General features: G+C 31.1%; 1 protein-coding gene and 1 long non-coding RNA gene across 2 annotated transcripts; one reads left to right on the forward strand and one right to left on the reverse strand.

Annotated features, from left to right (window-relative positions):
- The first annotated feature begins 4,232 nt into the window (after window positions 1-4,232).
- On the forward strand, window positions 4,233-7,727 carry LOC148208433 (uncharacterized). The gene is made up of 3 exons (XR_015788455.1): window positions 4,233-5,497; window positions 6,407-6,521; window positions 7,553-7,727. It is a non-coding gene; the product is annotated as an uncharacterized LOC148208433 (long non-coding RNA).
- A 5,238-nt stretch (window positions 7,728-12,965) lies between these two features.
- On the reverse strand, window positions 12,966-16,873 carry LOC111008370 (putative pectinesterase 53). The gene is made up of 3 exons (XM_088128342.1): window positions 16,228-16,873; window positions 13,358-13,800; window positions 12,966-13,270 (listed from the first exon to the last, which is right to left on the reverse strand). The coding sequence occupies exons 1-3, from the start codon at window positions 16,711-16,713 to the stop codon at window positions 13,090-13,092; spliced, it is 1,110 nt and encodes a 369-aa protein (XP_087984468.1). The 5' UTR covers window positions 16,714-16,873; the 3' UTR covers window positions 12,966-13,089.
- Between the last annotated feature and the right edge of the window lie 2,486 nt (window positions 16,874-19,359).

Genomic DNA, 19,359 nt, shown 5'->3' on the forward strand with positions numbered 1-19,359 from the left:
ATTTGATCGGCAATTTGAATTTTGTTTCTTGTTTTAGATTTACTGAATCAAATGGATTCGACTAGTATGCGTCTGTTAGCATTTGACACATTTGTTTTTTAAAACTGTTTTCGAATTCTATAATCCAAACCCATAAAATTCTGTAAACAACATTTTTATGTTTTCATAATTTTCAGATTTTGAATTTGAAACGTGCAGAATTACATTAAAAATAAAAGATAAAACTTTGATAAATATATTATGTTATATTATAAACTCATTTTATTTTTGTTAAAATTAAAACACTTAAAATATAATATATTATAAATTATATAATATTGTAAAATAATAATTATAAATTTTTTAATAAAAATGTCAATAAAATTAATTAATATTATTTAGATGAAACTAAATATTTAATTCGTAACTACTCCTAGTTACAAATATAATGTTAAACCTATTTTGAATTATTTTTTAAATTGAGATTCAATTTTCAAGTATGTTATTAAACACCTATCTAAAAATACCGAAGATAAACAATATAACCCTCATTTTTATTGAATCTATTGTTTTCATATTTATATTGTAACCAAACACATAGTTCAATTTATAACCAAGATTTTAAATGCCTGTCGATAGAAATATCGATGTCTTAATTTCATGGAAATATCGATAAAATATCGATGTCGATGGATATTTCTGTAAAAGTTAGAAAAATTAAAAAATCATAAAAAATATTTAAATTAACAAATAAACATATTTCTATTTCTAAATTAGTTAACAATAATTAATATTATGTATATATTAGTGACATTTTGTTGATATTTTTTATATTTTGTCGATTTTCTTGTATTATGATAGAACTGTCGATTCACCCCTCGTGTCAATATGATAAACGGATATTTATAACCATGTTTATAACCAAACATAGTTCTAAATATCCATCGACACGCCGACATTTCCATCGACATATCCATATTTGTATGGGTTCAATATGAGGGGTGAATCAACATTTTCATTATAGTACAAGAAAATCGACAAAATATGAAAAATATCAACAAAATGTCACTAATATATATATATATATATAATATTAATATTGATTATTTTTAACTAATTTAGATTTTTTGAAAAAAATTTATTTATTCATTTAAATATTTTTTACGTTTTTAAATTCTTCTAACTTTTAACATAAATATCCATCCAGTTGTTTATAACTGCTATTTTGATGGGACGCGTTAGGGAATAAATAAAGAAAAAAAAATAATGAGGGGTTGAAAATATAAAGGGCAGTGGTCAAACGCGGCTGTGGTGAATGGTGACGGAGCAGCCTCGAGCACCACGTGGGTGCGAAGCAGACTGTCAATTGGAAACTTGGCCCACAAAATTCCCTTTCTTTCGAACTAAAACGCTTTAAACATTTTTTCCCCTTTCTTCCTTCTTTATTGTTATTGTTTTTTCCTCTCTCTCTATCCTTTTTTTTTGTTTTTTCTTTCATCTAATTATAACATTTTTCTCATTTACTATTTTTACTTCTTTTTTCCAAACTATTACTTATAAATTAACGTTTTCAAATTCTCACATTATATGGCGTCATGAGTGAATGAAAAAAATAAAATGAAAAAAAAAAGAGACGTTGTTACTAATCAAATAGTAATGGTTCGATTTTCACTACCTGATTTTTTAACTTTTATTAAATAATCACAATTTAAAGGGTTTTGAGTTAAATGAATCTCTCTAAACAAATTCGAATATTTGATTTTTATAAAATAGATGTATAATACTTTATTCAATTGAATAGTAGACATATATTTTAAATAATACATTTAAATATTCCAAGTTCATTTAACAAAAAGATTATGTGATGCCGTACGAATTTTGTTTTAGGCCACACATATCAAAATCTCATGTATTGAATGTGGAATAAGCATTATTATATCTAATGTCCATATGAAAATTCTATTTGCTTTTTTTTTTCTTCATTGGACATTTGTGAAAATCCTTGGTCAACATCGAAATAAAATAAATGTGAAAATTTAAGATTAAAATATGATTTGAATATATTGGTTTTTTTAGTGGAGTAGAAATTTGAACTTCATATGGGAGATCGATCTCACAATTTGGTTGGAGATGTATGCTAATTACACTAAACTTTGTTCGTTCTGCACGTTATTTTATATTTTAATTGGCTAAACTAAGGGTTCAAATTGACATTTAAATCTATTATTTTAGATGTGAACGTATTGTAATACCGTAATTTTCTTAACATTTTATGTTTTACAGTTTTTATTTTTCAAGAAAGAAAACCAAAAAAACATGTTTTATAAGTGATTTTATTTCTTTTATCTATTAAAAAATCAAATTTTTTCTTGAAAAAAATTTTAAAATATATTTTAAAATATTGTGTTTTATTTGATTTTTATTTAGATTTTTATTATGCATTTTCTTAAGTAAAAAATGATAAAACAAAGCTTTTTCAATGAAAAATTAGAAGGGAAAAAAAAGAAAGAAAAGAAACTATATATTTTTGCTTCTTCCATTTATATACAAGTTTGAACATTTTTTCGATAATAAAAGACAATATAAATAATTTTTTTAGTTCAACCAAGTGAGTTAGGAGTTGAAATTTCAACTTTAGAAAATGTATCCATCTAATAAGTATCTATTATAGTTATACTTATATTCATACCAACAACAAATTATTAACATGCACACATTTTTTTATGAATGGAAACATGATATATAAAGTGTTTCAGGTAAATAATCAGAAGCAAACCTATGAAGACTCGTGTCCAAAGTTTTTTTAGTACATCAGCATGTGAGGACGAGATTCGAACACACGACCTTTTAGTCGGAAATACATATCTTATCCACTTGAGATAGGGCTCAGGTTGGCCAAGCTCTTTAGTTTATTAACCAGTGTCGTTGTAATAATGTATATTAAATAATTCAAAAAGGCAAGTAAACAATATTTCTATTTCTTTTTTCTTTTTTTAGTATCACTTTGGTCCATAAGTTTTCATGTACACTACTAGAAAATTGGGTTTTCGTGACGCTCATGAACAGTAAAATACTGTTCAAAATAAAAATATGCGTCACGAAAGGCAAAAAATACATTTTTGGAGGGAAAAAACGGAGATTTCCGGATATTTGACATTTCGTGACGTTTTTTAACCGTCACAAAATGGTGGTCAAAAAGTTGGTTTTTCGTGACGACTGAAAAACGTCACAAAAGGTTGAGGCGCGTTTTTGGCGGGAAATGACGGAGTGTTCCGAATTTTTGACTTTTTGTGACATTTTTCTAACCGTCACGAAATGGTCGTAAAAAAGTTGGTTGTTTAAAAAATGTCACGAAAGGTTGAGGCGCGTTTTTTACGGGAAATGACGGAGTGTTCCGAATTGTTTACTTTTCGTGACGTTTTTCTAACTGTCACGAAATAGTCGTAAAAAAGTTGGTTTTTCATGACGTTTAAAAAACATAGAGATAAAATACATAAAAAAATTTAATTAATTAACTTAAGATCTTTGAAGCTAATTTGATGGAATATACTATTTTTTTTGTTAGGGATTGTTAGAATTTAAGTTAACAAAACATAAAAACCTAAAATTTAGGTGGTAGAAATTCCCACTAAGTAAATTTTGAATCCCATTAAAAATAAATATTATTTGTGTATTTCTATTTCAATTTAACTGAAAAAATATTTAGTAATGGGTCAATTTCCATAATTTTATATTAAATTTTCACCCTAAATGTAACAACCCGCGTTCTCGGGCTAGTTTGCTTTTAAGATTTAATTTGTGCTTTCGGATTTTTCCCAAAGCTGATAATTTAAATCTTTCGATTTTCTAGATTCAGGGTTCTATTTTTGGGTAAGTTAGGATTTAAATTACACTTTAAGTTTAATTTCGTTGGACCAAGATAAATTAAGTTAGCGAATTTTACAAAGATAATTTTAATCAAGTCTTAATTCAAAGTTTTGGAAATTTAATTTTTTGTTTTAGATTTTATTCTTTTGTTTTTAAAATTAAGTTATTCGCTTAAATCCTTTCCCAAACACTTTTTATTTTAATTGGATTTTTAATTTTATGAAGAGATTAGAAAATGTCTATTCCTCTTAATTTTTTAGAACATTAGCCTATTGGTGGTTTATCCATGGATTGGTTTCTTATGTTAAATAAAAGAAAACAAAAAAAAAAACAAAAAACAAAAAAAAGGAAAACAAAATTAAATTGAAACCCTAAAACCCATTTCTTTTTTCCCTCTTGTAGCAGCCGCCTACCCTTCTCCCCCTCTCTCTTCTTCTTCCTCTCCAATAGCCCTTGTCGGCGACACCAGCGACGACCCAATCCAGTAGCGACGGCAACACGTGTTTTGGACAGGTTCTCGACGTCCTCCGGCCTCCGACTTCCAGATCTTCAACAACCCACGCAATTTCAGCCCTCACCCGTGTTGTTGATCGGATTTGTAGGAGTTCAACGGCCGACCGCAAGCTCTGATTAGAACGGGCGGCGTGACGGTACCCTTGTAGCAGTCCACGATAGTCCGAGCTTTGAGATCTGAGTGGCGGGTTTCTGGGTTGGATTTCATTTATGAATCCGACGCCTCTGATGAGAATAGGAAGATGAGGGGAGTCACTTCTTCAATCGCCGCTAAGTTCGCCTTCTTCCCGCCCACGTCGCCGTCGTACACAGTAATCGCCGATGAATCCCGCGCAGCCTCCTCTGCTTTCTTGAGATTTCCCGACGGGACGACGTCGATGTTCTTTGCCTTCGGACCCGCCGAGGGAATGATATTGTCGCCGTCCATGTCAAGCATTCCTAGGTATCTGCTACTCTACTTTATTCCCATGTAAATGCTACTGATTTGGGCCAGATGTTTGAGCTCTTTGTTGAATTGAGCGTTCGGCTTCGCGTTAATCTTATGGGGTAATCTTCCTCTTTCCTTCTTTCTCTTTTTCTTTCTAGGGCATGTGGGTACTGCTTTATTTAATAAATTTTCGTTATATAGGAACTCATATCTCTTCTTAATTTTGAAGGGCCATAGTTCATTCATGAAACAGATTTGGTAGGACTTCTTCTTCAATTGAGATTAGTGGAATAATACTCTAACAAAAGCATATATAGATTGAAGTTTTGATCTGACTTACAAGGAAATGATACAGAAGTAAAATTGTGTTTGCAATTTTCACTGGGTAGTTACTGAAGCTACATTTGGAGCTAGCTTCTAAATGTATAACTACCAAGTTACTAAGAAGCGATGACACCTCCCCATCTTCCTCTACTTGTTTGCCATCGTCGTGCTCCTTTGTGGATTCGTGGCCCAGCTTGAGCTTGTCGAATTTCTCAATTTTTCTAATTCAGTGCCAATTCTGAATTCATTCAATTTCTATTTTATTTGACTAACTTAAAACCTCCATCATGAATTTTGGATTTTAGTTTGCCGTACGTCTCTTCGTCTTTCTCACAGTAGTTCGATTACTCCAACAAGATCAAAGAACCACACGAAATTGAAATTAAGGTAATTACTAACTTCTTTTACTTTCTAATTCTTTTTTCTTTTTTATTCTTTCACCCTCCATTTTTACGTTGAACGATTCTTCCAAGATTTGCTCGAAAATTGATTGATAAAATGCCAAAGCCAAATATTAATGCCTTCATGGAACATTATTGAGCTAATTACATCCGCACTGATACACCAATACTTGCAAAAGCGCGCAGAAACTTGTAGACAATTATTAGAATGTGATTTCATATATTTGAGTTGAATGGCAATGAGGCATTTCTGCTGTTTATTTGAGTAGAATGTGATTTCATATCTTGATTGCTTCCCATGGACAAAAACTATAGGGACCTTACACTTTTTTTAATGTATTGGGTTGTTCTTTCAACTTTTTTCTTGCAAAAAACATACTACTCATACACAGTTACATATTTCTTGTTTTGCATTTTAAAATAGGGTCAATGTGAAGATTTTTATGTTTTTATCTATTACGAAGATAGTTTGTTTAACATTCTAACTTTGGCATATATATTTTATATTTGTTTTGCTTTTAACTTTATAGTTGTGTAGTTGTATTGTTGTGAAAATTTTCTGGGTGCAGAATACACTTTTGGAATTCAAAAAACTGGTGAATGTGAAAGAGCATGTAGTTATTGGAATAATATATTTCATAATTCTTGAGGCAACTGACAGTGGTTAAAATTTGTAGTACTTATAACAATTCGATTAATTTGAATATTCAAAATTTATGGTAGGATTAAATCATCACACACATTACTTTGAAGTAGCTATTTTATCATACAAGAAATTCTTGGTTGGGTTCGTACCTCAACGCATATGAGGTACTGCATTATTCTTATTGTTTATGTCAAATGTTTTGAGAAAGCCCCTTTTTCCTAAGTTACTTATCATTGCTTTATATGACAGGAGCAAGCTTCGCACTGGAACGAAAAGTTGTCAAGGTTTTTTATTTTGTCGGATCGCGTCCAGATGAGCTTACATATGTTGTGGCCATTTCCATCAAAGTTCCATTATAACAAAGGTAAGCTATTAACTTGTTTTTTGTCATCATTCATACCATAACATTTGAATCTTAAATCTTTATGAATCGTCCTTGTTATATGCTGTAACTATAGCTAATTTAGCACATTTATCAGATTATTAAGTTCACAAGGAAGACTGAATACTGATTATAGATAGTGTCGTTAGACGAGGAATGTACGTTTTCAATCCTTCTGGTATATTAGCTAGTTTGTGTTATACTGTTTGAGTATATTTTGTGCTATGTTATGTAAGTACATAAAAGTTTTATAAATACTGATTATTAATACATTCATTACAGGATGATTGTACTGATATTTTGTGCCATGTAATTGAAGAATGTAGAAGAAGTGTAGGCATGTTGTTTATTTTAATCGCGCTTGTTCTGTTTGGATCTTTCTTTGGTCGTTATGTTGGTTGTTTTATCAAATTATTGAGTAAGTTGATAAGGAAGAATATGAATGTTGATTATTTGTAGTGTTGTAGAAGATTATGGTACGTTTTCAATTATTGTGATGCTTGTTTAATTATGATATTTTATGCTATATTACTAAAGTATGGAGAAGAAGTGTACGTAGGTTGTTTTTGTTTAATCAATTTTGTTGTGTTGGAATTTATTTGCAAGGAACACTGAATATTGATTATAGACGAGGAATGTACGTTTACAATCCCTCTACTATACTAGCTAGTTTGTGTTATATTGTTTAAGTTCATTTTGTGCTATGCTGCTGAAGGATATAGAAGAAGTGTTCGGTTATTTTTGTTATTGTAACCTCTTCTGTTATGTTGGAACTTTGTTTGATCTTTTTGTTGGTTATCATATCATATTGATACTTTCCTTACAAGATGATTGTAGTGATATTTTGTGTTATGTAATTTAAGGATGTACAAAAAGTGCAGGCATGTGGTTTATTTGAATCACGCTTCTTCTGTTTGGTCGTTTGTTGGTTGTTTTATTTATATTATCGAGTAAGTTGATAAGGTTGGTTTTTGTTTAATCATTTATCTAACTTGGGTATTGTTTTTCATTAGGTCTTTCTTACCCCAAAGATGTCGACAATTAGGAATGCAACTAATTGGTGGCTGAGCATCGTTGTTGGGGTTGGTGTGTAAAGAACATGTTTAATTCTGTAATTCTGTAATTTGTGTTTGAGAATACTAGTACATTTTAAATTAATATATTAGCTTCCTTGTTCATGTTTAATATATTTCAACTTTGTTATGGTAAATTAATATATTTGCGTGTTCGATCGACAAGTTGACAATATGATATTTATATTCCGCGACATCTGCAATCAAAATTAAATACATATTCAGTGACCCTCTTTTTATCATCACAAAATAAAATCATTAGTGACGTTTTTAAACCGTCACCAAAATATTTTTTAGGACAATTATCAAACATCACGGAATAAACTTTTCATGACGTTTAAACACCGTCACGAAATACACTTTTCGTGAAGTTTAAACACTGTCACGAAAGGATGTCACGTGACCTGTCCTCCCCTGTTCAAGGTCTTTCCGTGACATTCTATAACCGTCACGAAATCATTTTTCATGACGGTTTATGAACGTCGTGGAAGTCCATGTCTTTCATGACGCTAATAAACCGTCACGTGTGCTAATTTTTGTGACGTTTTTTAAACGTCTCGTATACCTTTCGTGATGGGCGTATAAGTGACGGCGTTAAAAACGTCACGAAAAATTTTTGTGACGCCAAAAAAACGTCACGATAGCTCCAATTTCTAGTAGTGGTATATGTTACTTTGGTCCATACGTTTCGAAATCGTGAACTTTTGGTACCTGAGTTTCTAGGATTAAGTTTAAATAGTCTCCCAACTAATACCTCCTAGTAAGTATCTCACGAAAAAGATGACTAGACTAATGTGGCATATCCTAGTTGAAAAATATCCTTCATTATGCCCATCACGTATCGAATAAAATAGAAATGCGATGAAAAACCCAACGCATCCACGTGGAATACAACACCACACATTGCTAATCCACACGATCATTGGCATTCTTGATAACAAGATCTATTAACTTAGCAATACGATCATAAGCCCTAACGCATCCACGTGGAAGGATAAGATCACGTTGGTCTTCTACGTGGTCACTTATGCGATGCCGCTTATAAAATATGATATTAACACTATCACAATGCTAGTTATATGATTTTGTACGCAATACTTATATTTTAACACGTGTATGACGTACATATAAAGACAATTCGTGGATTAGCATAACCTTGGCGAACTCATCGTGTGTTTTTTTAATATAAAATATGAAACATTCTTGAATAAGTTATATCGTTGTCTGTACATACTATGTACATGGGTTAAAATATAAAGCATCGTGCAACACGATCTTATGACTAGCACTGTGATAGGGCCAATGATCGCATTTTACAAGGGGCATAGCATAAGTGCTTGCATGGAAGACCAACATGATATTAATTATCTTCCACGTGGACACATCAAGGATACAATCCCATTGTTAAGTTATCCGATAATGTTACACGATGGTCAATAATACCTAGTGAGATCGATGTATTAGCAGCGCCATGTTATATTCCATGTGGATGTGTTCGGATTTCATTGTGAACATATTTCATTAGATCGTGGTGGGCCTAAAATGCCCAATGTCTGGATGGTGAATATCCACTTAAAGAAAGATATTTTCCAACTTGGATATGTCACGTCAGTCTAGTCATATCTATTTTCCGTGATATATCTAAGAAAGACGGTTTATTGAAGGATCGTTAATTTAAACCGATTTCGAAAGCTTAAAGACCAAAAGTATACGATTTTGTAATATAAGAACCATAGTGACCAATAGGTAAAAGTTTAAGGAGCAAGAGGATACATTTCCTTTGTTGTTTTTGGAAGTAGCTTGTAATATGGTTGCTTTCTCCTTCCATTGTCACAAGTCATAACTCTAAAGAAGATTATCGTTTGGATTATTTTGAAGGAGAATATTTGGACCCAATGGATCTACTGATTTTGACTACAAATTAATCAATCAAATTTTCTAATTAATTGACTCTTATAATTAAGTCCTGAGTAATATTCCTTTTTAACCTTTCTATATAGCTAGTGTATATTGTGTGTTCGGTATTAAAAAAAAATGTATGTTGTGTGGTTGACGTACCATGACTCTTTTAATACTCACAAAGTTACACAATTATAAATTTAGAATTGCAATCACATACGCGAGAAAAATTACGTCTGTGGATCTAATTAATTATATGGTTCGAAATTCAACATTCACAATAACAGTGATCGGAGAAAAACTATTATTATTATTATTATTTTTAGTTCAATAATATATGGAATAGATTTGTACGAGAAATTCGAATTCACAGTTGATCGGACATAAGTTGTTGAGGTATGCTCTTGCCAAGGTTACGTCATTTTTCCCCTTTTCCCGTGTACCATTAATAATTGGACCAATTTTTTAAAGCTTCAATTTCTAAGAAATTTTGGCTGTGAAAACATGACGGTCCAATGAATTCCGACACCCAAAATATGTGGACCAGTCCGTGTTTTGTTTTTTGTTTTTTTTTCCAAATAAAAAAATATAATTATTTATATTTCTAAAAAAATTCAACTTTTTTTTAATTTAAAAATCATTATGAAATTGAAAATAGTTTGCCTTCCGATTTTTTGCCCTCTTGGTTATTTTGTCAATTCTTTTATCAATTTCAACTATTTGTCCAGATAGCAATTCGACTCAAATTTTATTATAAGTTCAAAACATTTTAGGTATTGTTTTTTAAAATACAATTTAGGTATTGATTTTTAAATCTTTTTAAACTCAAATATCATTTCCATATTTATTTTAGCATTAAAAAATATTTGCATCAATTGCCACTAATATTTATTTAGGTTTAAATACTCTTTAGTTTCTAAATTTTATATATTTATAATTAAATTTTAGTTAATATTAAAAAACAAGAACGGGTAACGAATTTTTATACACATTTTAGAGACCGATACAAAACATTTAAATTTTAGGGAAAATGAGTCGAAAGAACAATATATTTTTTTAATACATACAGAAGATTGAACTTTCAACCTAAAAAAAATAACTGGTAGTCATCTATTGTGCGATATAATCATCTTACAAGAAGTCAATCCCATAACTCCTTTGAGTTTGTATATTAGTTTTTGGAACGTGGAGTTGAATGAGAAAATTGCATGTGTTGGAGAAAGGATTTGTATCAAGTAGTCAAATTCATCCTTCCATTTTCCAATGAGGTGGCACATGTTCATTTGTGGGTTAACAATCTTTTTCAACACCTTGCCTCATCCATGCCCTTTTCACATGTCCCATGTTCTCCTTTTCTACTAAAAAAAAAAAAAGAAAAGAAAAATCCCTTTGCCCCACTTATTGTGTTGTTTCCTTCATCATCATCACTCTTCAATGCCCTTCTTTTTTGGGACCTTCTTCTTCTTGTTTCTTCTTGTGTTTGTTGTTGTTTAATTTTGTTTGTTTCAATATTTACCCTCTTATTGCGTATGTATGGATACGGAGACAGTACGCATACCCTCCAAGTATAGAGACATATAGATCATAGAACAGTCAATTCCTGGATATTTAAAACAAAAAAGAATTTACCTTCCTATTCTAAAATTTCTATTTTGTTAACTTAAAAACTAACCTACTAATTTGAAAGAAAGTCAAGCACTAATAAATTAATGTAGGATTTCTGGTGTCGTAACAAATTAATGTACAAGATTAACATTGAATAAACATTAAATTCCAAATTTTTGTCAATGAACTTCGATTGTGTTTGTTTAGTTCATGGACTTTAGTTCATGGACTTTTAAAAGTTTTAATCATGTTGGAGTCTGACCAAAGTATCATATTTGCTGGGAAATGGAAAGATCCATAGTAATTTAGTAAGAATAACCATCTTCGTTAGTATGATAACTTTAGGATAAAACCAAAATCAAAATCACAAGTATTTATGTTTAGAGTAGATAATATTATATCGGATTATAGGGTTTGATTGTCCTTACAAATTAGACAGTCTTAGGGCATAGAAGATGCTGGAAGATCCTCAGCTTTGAGATCTTCATATTCTTTTCCAAAACACACTTGAATTTGGTAAATAAAAAATAAAGAATATTAAAGTCACCTATATAATACCTATTAAATGCTGCCATCCAGTATAATTTCAAGATTTCTAAAATAAAAAAACTAACTTTTCAACGTAAGAATGACTCAATTCGTCGAGATATATCTCTTCAACTAAAAAGTCATGTGTTCGAATTTTTATTTCAATCCACGTGTTGTTGTAATAAAAAAAGAAATTCAAATATACCTAGTCCACTCAACTCCTATAATGTATGTGGCATAACAATTTTTATTATCCAAATGTTATATCATTTTATATTAATACTCATGTATCTAATTCATAAGACGTAACTTGGTACTTCTCCACCCATTCTATCCCTGCCACGTGAAGTTTTTTTTTTTAATTAATTTAAATACAGAAGGAGGAATTTCTAATGGCTAGGACCACATGTGAACTTTAGTAAGAAAATTAATTAAAGATTAAAAAGTCCAGTAACTTTAATGTTTTCTTCCGTTGCCATTAATTCGATATTATTATTATTTTCCCTCTCTCTGAATTCTTTAAAAGCAATTTGTAAAGTGCGTGTTGATTTGGTAATGAGAAAAAGAAGTATTTTTCTAAAAGTAATATTCCTGTGGTGGTTGTTGATTTCAACAAGAAATTATTATTATTAAGTCAAATTGGAATGGTACGTTATTGGAAGACGTGTTCTGCTGGTGCTAGCCTAAAAATATAAATATTTGGGACAGAAAAAATAAATATGTAACAATATTGATTTAGTTTGGAATAATACTATATTATTTACGAGTAATAATCTTCCAATGGACCATAATTAAAACTCTCATTCTCTCTTCTACATGGTAAAAAAAAAAAATATAATAATGGTCTCTAAGTTATTAGAAGATTTATTGACATTATTATTGCAAGAGTATATAAAATTTCACCCCACGATATAAATGTCTACGTTTATATTGACTAATTTTTTAAGAAATATTATTCTTTAATTTAGTCAATATAAGTGTAGACATTTATACAACAATCGTAACCGCTCCTCAATTAATGTAAAAAACATGAACTCTATAAATAGAGGTTCTGTCTCACTTTTCAAGTGCGCAAAACTATTTTCTCATTGAATATAGATCGAATCAAGACTAGAAGTGTAAAAAACAATTTTCTCTCTCCGTGCACCTTCTGTGACTATGCCCGAGTCCAAACTTCGCAGAATTTATCAATTGTTTGATCAAATGAACTCTCCTTTGTACATTTTAATAAAAGTAACGTTATTTCTTTCATAGTTTACCTTCAATACAAACAATAAATTCAAATTACATACCCACATTATAAAATAAACAAACAAAAATATTTGACATAAAATTGGTTTTGTTAAAAAATTGGGAGGTCACGAAGCTAACAAAGTATCATAACACACACCTACGAAAATAAAACAAAATTCATAATGAAAAAAAATAAGAGATTATTAAAATTTTCAATGTTGAATAAGGGCAAGATGAGTGTGTTTTGGTCTTGGAAGCCATTCGTTTGCATTGATAAACTGTAGAGAGAGAAACGGGTCGGCCTCCGACTCAGTGAGTTCTCTGGACCACGAAACTCGTCCCCCATAATCAGCCCCCGGCCCCGAACACTTATATTGCCCATAAAACACCGTCCTGCATATTCATCCTCCAAATCTTAAATTAAAATATTATACTCTAAATAAAATAAAATTAAAGCAAAAAAAGAAATTTGGTAATTACATTTCTCTATTTTTGTCTCCCCAGTTGTACCAGCCAGTGGGAGTGATGATTTTATCCATGTAAGTATAGGCAAAGACGACTCTGGAGAAGGTGCCCCAGGCCCGGCCCAAGTAGAGGGCGCCCGAACCGGAGACCTTACAGTTGACGAAGGAGAACCCGGTCTGGTCCAGAAGGCTGTTCCGCTTCTGGGCCGTGAGGGCGCCGTAACTGTTGGTCACGGCGTGGAGGTGGCAGCCGTCGTAGATGGACAGCCCGTCGCCGAACACGAAGTCCACCGACCCCTCCACGTAGCAGTCCTTGAAGTAGTGGCGGCCCACGTGGTCGTACAGCGTGTCCTGCGCTCCGATGAACCTGCAGCTTATGAACGCCGCCGCGTCCCCCGATATCCGCAACGCCACCGCTTGCTTCCCCAGCGCCCCCGACGCCGGCACCTTCGCCTTGTTCTGTTTTTTCATTCCCCTAATTACCCTCATTTATACTTACAAACATGTGGCTTTTTGGTCCTAAACTTTTATCGTCTTTTTCCTTTTTCTAAATTTAAATGGAAATGAATATTGCTTCTTTTTTTTTAATCATTTAAAGGTTACTCCAAGAGATTTTTCTAACAGATTATTCAACTTTTCCTGGTGTCGGGTGTGCAACGAATTTTAATTCTATGTCTAATAAAATTTTAAGTAAGATGACAATTGGACTATTTTGTTTAAGAGTTTATATTGGATGAGTCGGTGGATGAGTCAGCCCACCGCATAAATTCTTAAATAATAGGTGGTAAATATCTATTAAAAATAAAATTTAGAGTTTAGGAATCAATTAGAAAAATTTTAAAATATAGGGATGACACACCGTGATGAAAGTTCAATTACATTAGAAATTTTTGATGTATAGGAACTTTTTTTATATATAATAAATGAGAGGATGGAGTTCGAACCTCTTGACCTCTAAGAAATGAATAAGACATCTAAGTAAGCTTATGTTAGCGAAATATGGGAACTAAATAGATACAATTCTAACCTTAATTAACTTAGTTAAAATAGGAGTGAATTAAATGTAAATTATAGCTTCACGTACTATTTTGATAATTGAACTTATACCATTATTATATTTTTGCTTCTAATATTTTAATATTACATATGATTTAAGGTTCGCTCAGCATTTAAGGCACTTGATTCATTCTCTTGAGACTAGAGGTTCAATCCTCATCCCACCATTATCGTAGTAATATATATAAAACACCATTTTAAGCTGGTTTTTCATTAATTTTTTCTATAAATTATTTTAATAAGAAAACCCAACAGTAGACTCACAATTTATTTATTTACCTCATAGAAAGATGTCTAAATAAACAAGATGTAATGCCTTTACGACATATTCATGAAGCAAAATATGATTTAAACCTAGATGGTAATAAAAGTTGAAGTGCTTAAACGTGCAACTTTAAAAGTTGGGAGGACCAAAAGATAAACAATGAGAGTTGAGGGTTTTGTATTTTTGAAGTTTGAACACAAAAAAATATAATGAAAAAAAATGCAAAGATTTGAAACTGTATTTGAATTAATATTTATTTATTCTCTCAGATAAAAAGAACAAAAGTACAAAATTGGACTACGTACCCTTTCTTATTATTTTTTTTTATTTTTTTAGGAAATCTTATTAATTGTTTCTTCACTACTTTATTTATATTTATATTATATTCAAAATTTTAATTTTTGTGTGGTGTGTTTTAATCCTCGATGATTATAGTATTTTTTTAATATAATCGTCGTCCAAGTCCTTCCAACAACTATATATGTGTGTCAGTTTGGTCATTAAAAGTCACGAGGAAATGACCATTTACATACGACACTCAAACTTTATTCCTCCAATTTTTAATTAGTATATGCAAGCCTTGAAATAATATAATTTATAAAATTATATTATAAGAAAACCTTTTCAGGAAATTTGGATTTATCGTCCAAAAAATTCGTCTTGAAAAGTGAAATTCAAATACTTTTGTTAAAAGATTCATAAAACTCATTACTTAAGTGTTATGGCTATGGATGAATCTAAAAGAAAAAGATGACCTAAATTTTATTTTAAACTTTTGGGTTTATTTTATTTTGGTATAAATTTTGAAATTTAGATGATTTTTCTATAAATTATTTAATAAAAATATGGCATGATATCAATTTTAATTTAGTAGTTTAATTAGTAGATTAGGCATTAAATTTCAAAATAGATCTAAATTCTTCTTGACATTTTGAATGAAAAATTGACAGTAAGGCTTAAATAATTTTTTAACGCAAAGATTAAGGATAAAAAGTGGAGCATTAGAAAGTTTATTGATCAAAATTAAAATATTTACAAATATATAAATCAAAGTCAAACAATATAGGTATGTATATAGGTTTTAATTCTTTTTAGCCCTAATTTTTCATGCTTAATTTTTGTTTGTCCATAAACTCTCAAATACTTTGTTTTAATCTCCAAAATTAGATCGTTTTAGATACTCCTATAGTTCAAATATTACTACCTCCATTTATCTATAGAATAGAAACACGAATATATTAGAAAGAACAATACTTATCTACCTATAGTTACACACTCATTTTAACCTTTTGACATGTGGTATAGTTTTATTGATTTGTTTTTATTATATTTTAATAAATTAGTTGTATAAAAAAAAGTCACTATACACAAAATATTCGAACGTGATTGTCTTTATTAACTGTCAAAGGTAAATTTGAAATCTAGTCACATTGCGACGGTCCCCCTTTAATAACAACTATTCATACCTAAGGTTTTTTTTTTTTTTTTTTTTAACAAAAATAAGCCACACATCAGAAAGTGTGTAGTAACTCGATTAAAGTAAAAAAAAAAAAAAGTAGTGTTACCTTAAAGGTGATGTTCCTAGCGACGAAGAAGGGAGAATTAACAGCGAAAGTAGCAGAAGCAAAGGTGCCCAAGGGACGGCCATTGTCGCCCATATGGTCCGCCGTGTCGTCCCACTCAATAACCGTCTTCTCCGCCCCTTCCCCCTCCACCCAAATGTAGCTCATCGTCGCCGGAATCTCCACCTTCTCCCTGTAAACCCCGACGCCCACGTGGATCACCACCCGGCACCGGTTCACCACCGGGACGCTTTCTATAGCCTTCTGAACCGACCGGAAACCCCCCCCCGCCGCCGCCTTTGACACCCTCAGCGTCAGACACGGCTTGAACTTGTTCCTCGTCTTCTGGTAAAGCGAGTGCCGGAAAGAGCCCATGTGTTTCACCCACTTCAAGTACTCGCCTTCCAATTCACTGGAGGCGGCGGCGGCGGCGGGCGGCGGGAAAGCCACCGCCAGCAGAAGAAAAAGCTTGAGCAGCGGCGGCGTCATGATGAGGATAAGTAGAGAGTCGAGAGAGAAGGAGAGGAATCTAATCTAATGTAGCAGTAGGAGTGAGGAGCGTGTGACTGTGTTCCAATTGTCTGTTTTCGCCACCAAAATTTTCAGACCCATCTCTGACTTTTCAGTGACCAATTTGGGTGTTGTATTTTTCCTTGTCTTTTCTACATTTACATTTTATTATTATTACACCTTTTTCAATTCCAATATATATATGTGTGTATTTTTTAAATTTTATTTAATTAAAACCAGCCGATGGATAGAAACAAAACAACGCTATGAAAAAATTGACAACTATTTAATTTAATTTATTTTTGTCTATTTCTTTAGGCATTCATCTCTTAGGCTCTCATGGCTATTTTGTTTTGATATTTGGCTTGAAAACGTTGCTTTGTGTTTTTTGTTTTGTTATATACCTTTTATAAACATCTTTCAAAATCTAGACTGAAAGTAAAAGGTAAGTTTTAAAAATGTAGTTTTTGTTTTTGAATTTGGTTAAGAATTTAAATATGTATCTTTGAGAGATGTGAAAAGTTTACTAATGAAATTTGTAAAAAAAGAAAAAAGCATAATTTTAAAAATAAAAAAAACTAAAAAACGTAATAATTATTAATCAGCCTAGTCGTTAATTTTTTAATTGTGATAAGTAGGAGAATCCTATGAACCAGTCACAACTCTTATGAGTTGGATAAGTTTAATTCATATATTGGATATTTAATAATTTTTTTGTTGATAAATTATTTGGAAAGGTTAAAACAATGTGGCCGCCCACTTTATTGGGATGAATGTATAAGAGGAAAAATTACAAAATGTATATTGCTGCAAAACAAAACTTTTTATTTAATTTGAGTTAAAATTTTTAATCTTTTTGAACAAAGTCGCCAATTTTTATAGCCAGATATATAAGAGAGAAATTATAAAATGTATTCTAAATAAAAATATACTTTTAAGTGCGTTACTCAACATTCACATTTTTTTTACTCATTAAAGAAATATATATTAGTTCTAAAAAAAATTATATATTCTCCCTCGTTTAAAAAAACTAAAAACCTGTCAAATTTTTATTAGTGAGTCTAACACAGAGATGGGTATTGACCGTTTAGCAGTATTCTTTTATACATATCGACAATTATGGATTTCTAATCTACATTGTCCCACCGTCATAATTAAGAGCTAATTTGAGAGTTAGGGAAGTAGGAAATTAGGGTTTGATAATGTTGAAGAGGGAGGGGGGACAGCCATGGAAGCAACTCATATGGTGTTTTGCCATGGTTTGTAATAAGGCCTAGATTTGATAAGCTGGTAAAGGAAAGACCAAATGAACATTTTCTTCTTTTTGGAAAAGTGGGGTTTTAAAAAGATGACAAATTTTGGGCACTCATATTATTCCATCACCCTCTCTCATGATGGAGAATAGAATTTAAGAGTGATGGCCAAGAAAATAAAGTGGACACGATTCATCTCATTGCACTTTCCTTTATGCATCTTTTTTTAAGAGAAGAGAAAATTTTTTTAGGGTTCAATTAATTTCCAAAATTATTTCCTGGGTTTGTTTTAGAATCAATTCTTGAGAAAATCTTTATTTTGGAATAAAAAAGATTTGGAACTTGTAAGGGTACATTTAAAAATTAAAAAAAAAACCTTAAATAAACTAAAGCGAACCTAGCTCAGCTGTAAAACACGAGTCCTTCCAGCATGCAAGCACGCTTAACTTTGGAGTTCTTACGATGGAGCCACCGAAAAGGAAGGTGTACCTTGTTGGTATAGACAGTGACTATCAATTCTTTTAAACATTTCTTGATCATTCTTCCATAGTCTCAGGATCCCTCACATTCGGACGTGCAACTCTTGAAATTTTAGTTAAGCTGGATTAAAATTAAGGGTCTTTATTTATATAATCTTTCGAAAATAGTAGTTCCGTCTTACTTAAATAATTACTTTAAAAGAGAAAAAACTTTATCTTTTTCTCAATAATGATCTTTTCTTAAAGAGTAAATCGGAAAATTAAAATGACTTTTATTTTCCTCAAAAATAAAATCTTTCATTTTTAATTTCTCCTTTATAAAGGAATTTTATTTTCTCCTATTGCGGCTTTTATATTATGATCCAACATTCTCTTTATTGGTCTCATGGGTGACATACCCAAATCCTATTGGGTTTGGGTCACTTTTTCCCCTCTTATGTCTTATCTTATATACACCAAAATTTCCTTTCAATTTAAATGATTCGATCCAAAAGTAATTTTATTAGTATGAAGAATTTATGATTCTATAAATAGTTAATTAAACTCTTTAAATTCATAAAAATTCAAGTTACAATTTTTTGTTTTTCTGGGTTAGTATACAAAGTTGCAATCTCATGCACTATAAAACGGATCAATTGCAAGTTGATCATTTATGAGAGATTGGTATATAGTTAGGTCAAATATCATATTCCAACAACTTTATCACTGAAAAGGATTATTCCTAAAAATAGAGGGACAATTGCAAAACCTAACTTTTTTTTTTTTAATTTCTTTATTATTATTTTTTTCTTAGGCTCATTTTGCAAAAAGTTTGAAGGGTTTCCATACTACCTTCTTATTGGAAAGTGAAAGAAAACGATTGTGATGAAAAACAATAATAAAAGTTAGCAAAA

This window comes from Momordica charantia (assembly GCF_013281855.1).
Source record: "Momordica charantia cultivar OHB3-1 chromosome 10 unlocalized genomic scaffold, Mcharantia_2.0 BLBB01000010.1, whole genome shotgun sequence".
In the NCBI taxonomy this organism is placed as follows: Eukaryota; Viridiplantae; Streptophyta; class Magnoliopsida; order Cucurbitales; family Cucurbitaceae; genus Momordica; species Momordica charantia.

Excerpts from the sequence above, each read along its gene's own strand:
- LOC111008370 (XM_088128342.1), bottom strand. The coding sequence starts at position 16,713 with ATGACGCCGCCGCTGCTCAAGCTTTTTCTTCTGCTGGCGGTGGCTTTC. Across the intron at positions 13,801-16,227 it reads CTAGGAACATCACCTTTAAG|AACAAGGCGAAGGTGCCGGC; the intron begins GTAACACTACTT and ends ATGAAAAAACAG. Across the intron at positions 13,271-13,357 it reads GGAGACAAAAATAGAGAAAT|GACGGTGTTTTATGGGCAAT; the intron begins GTAATTACCAAA and ends ATGAATATGCAG.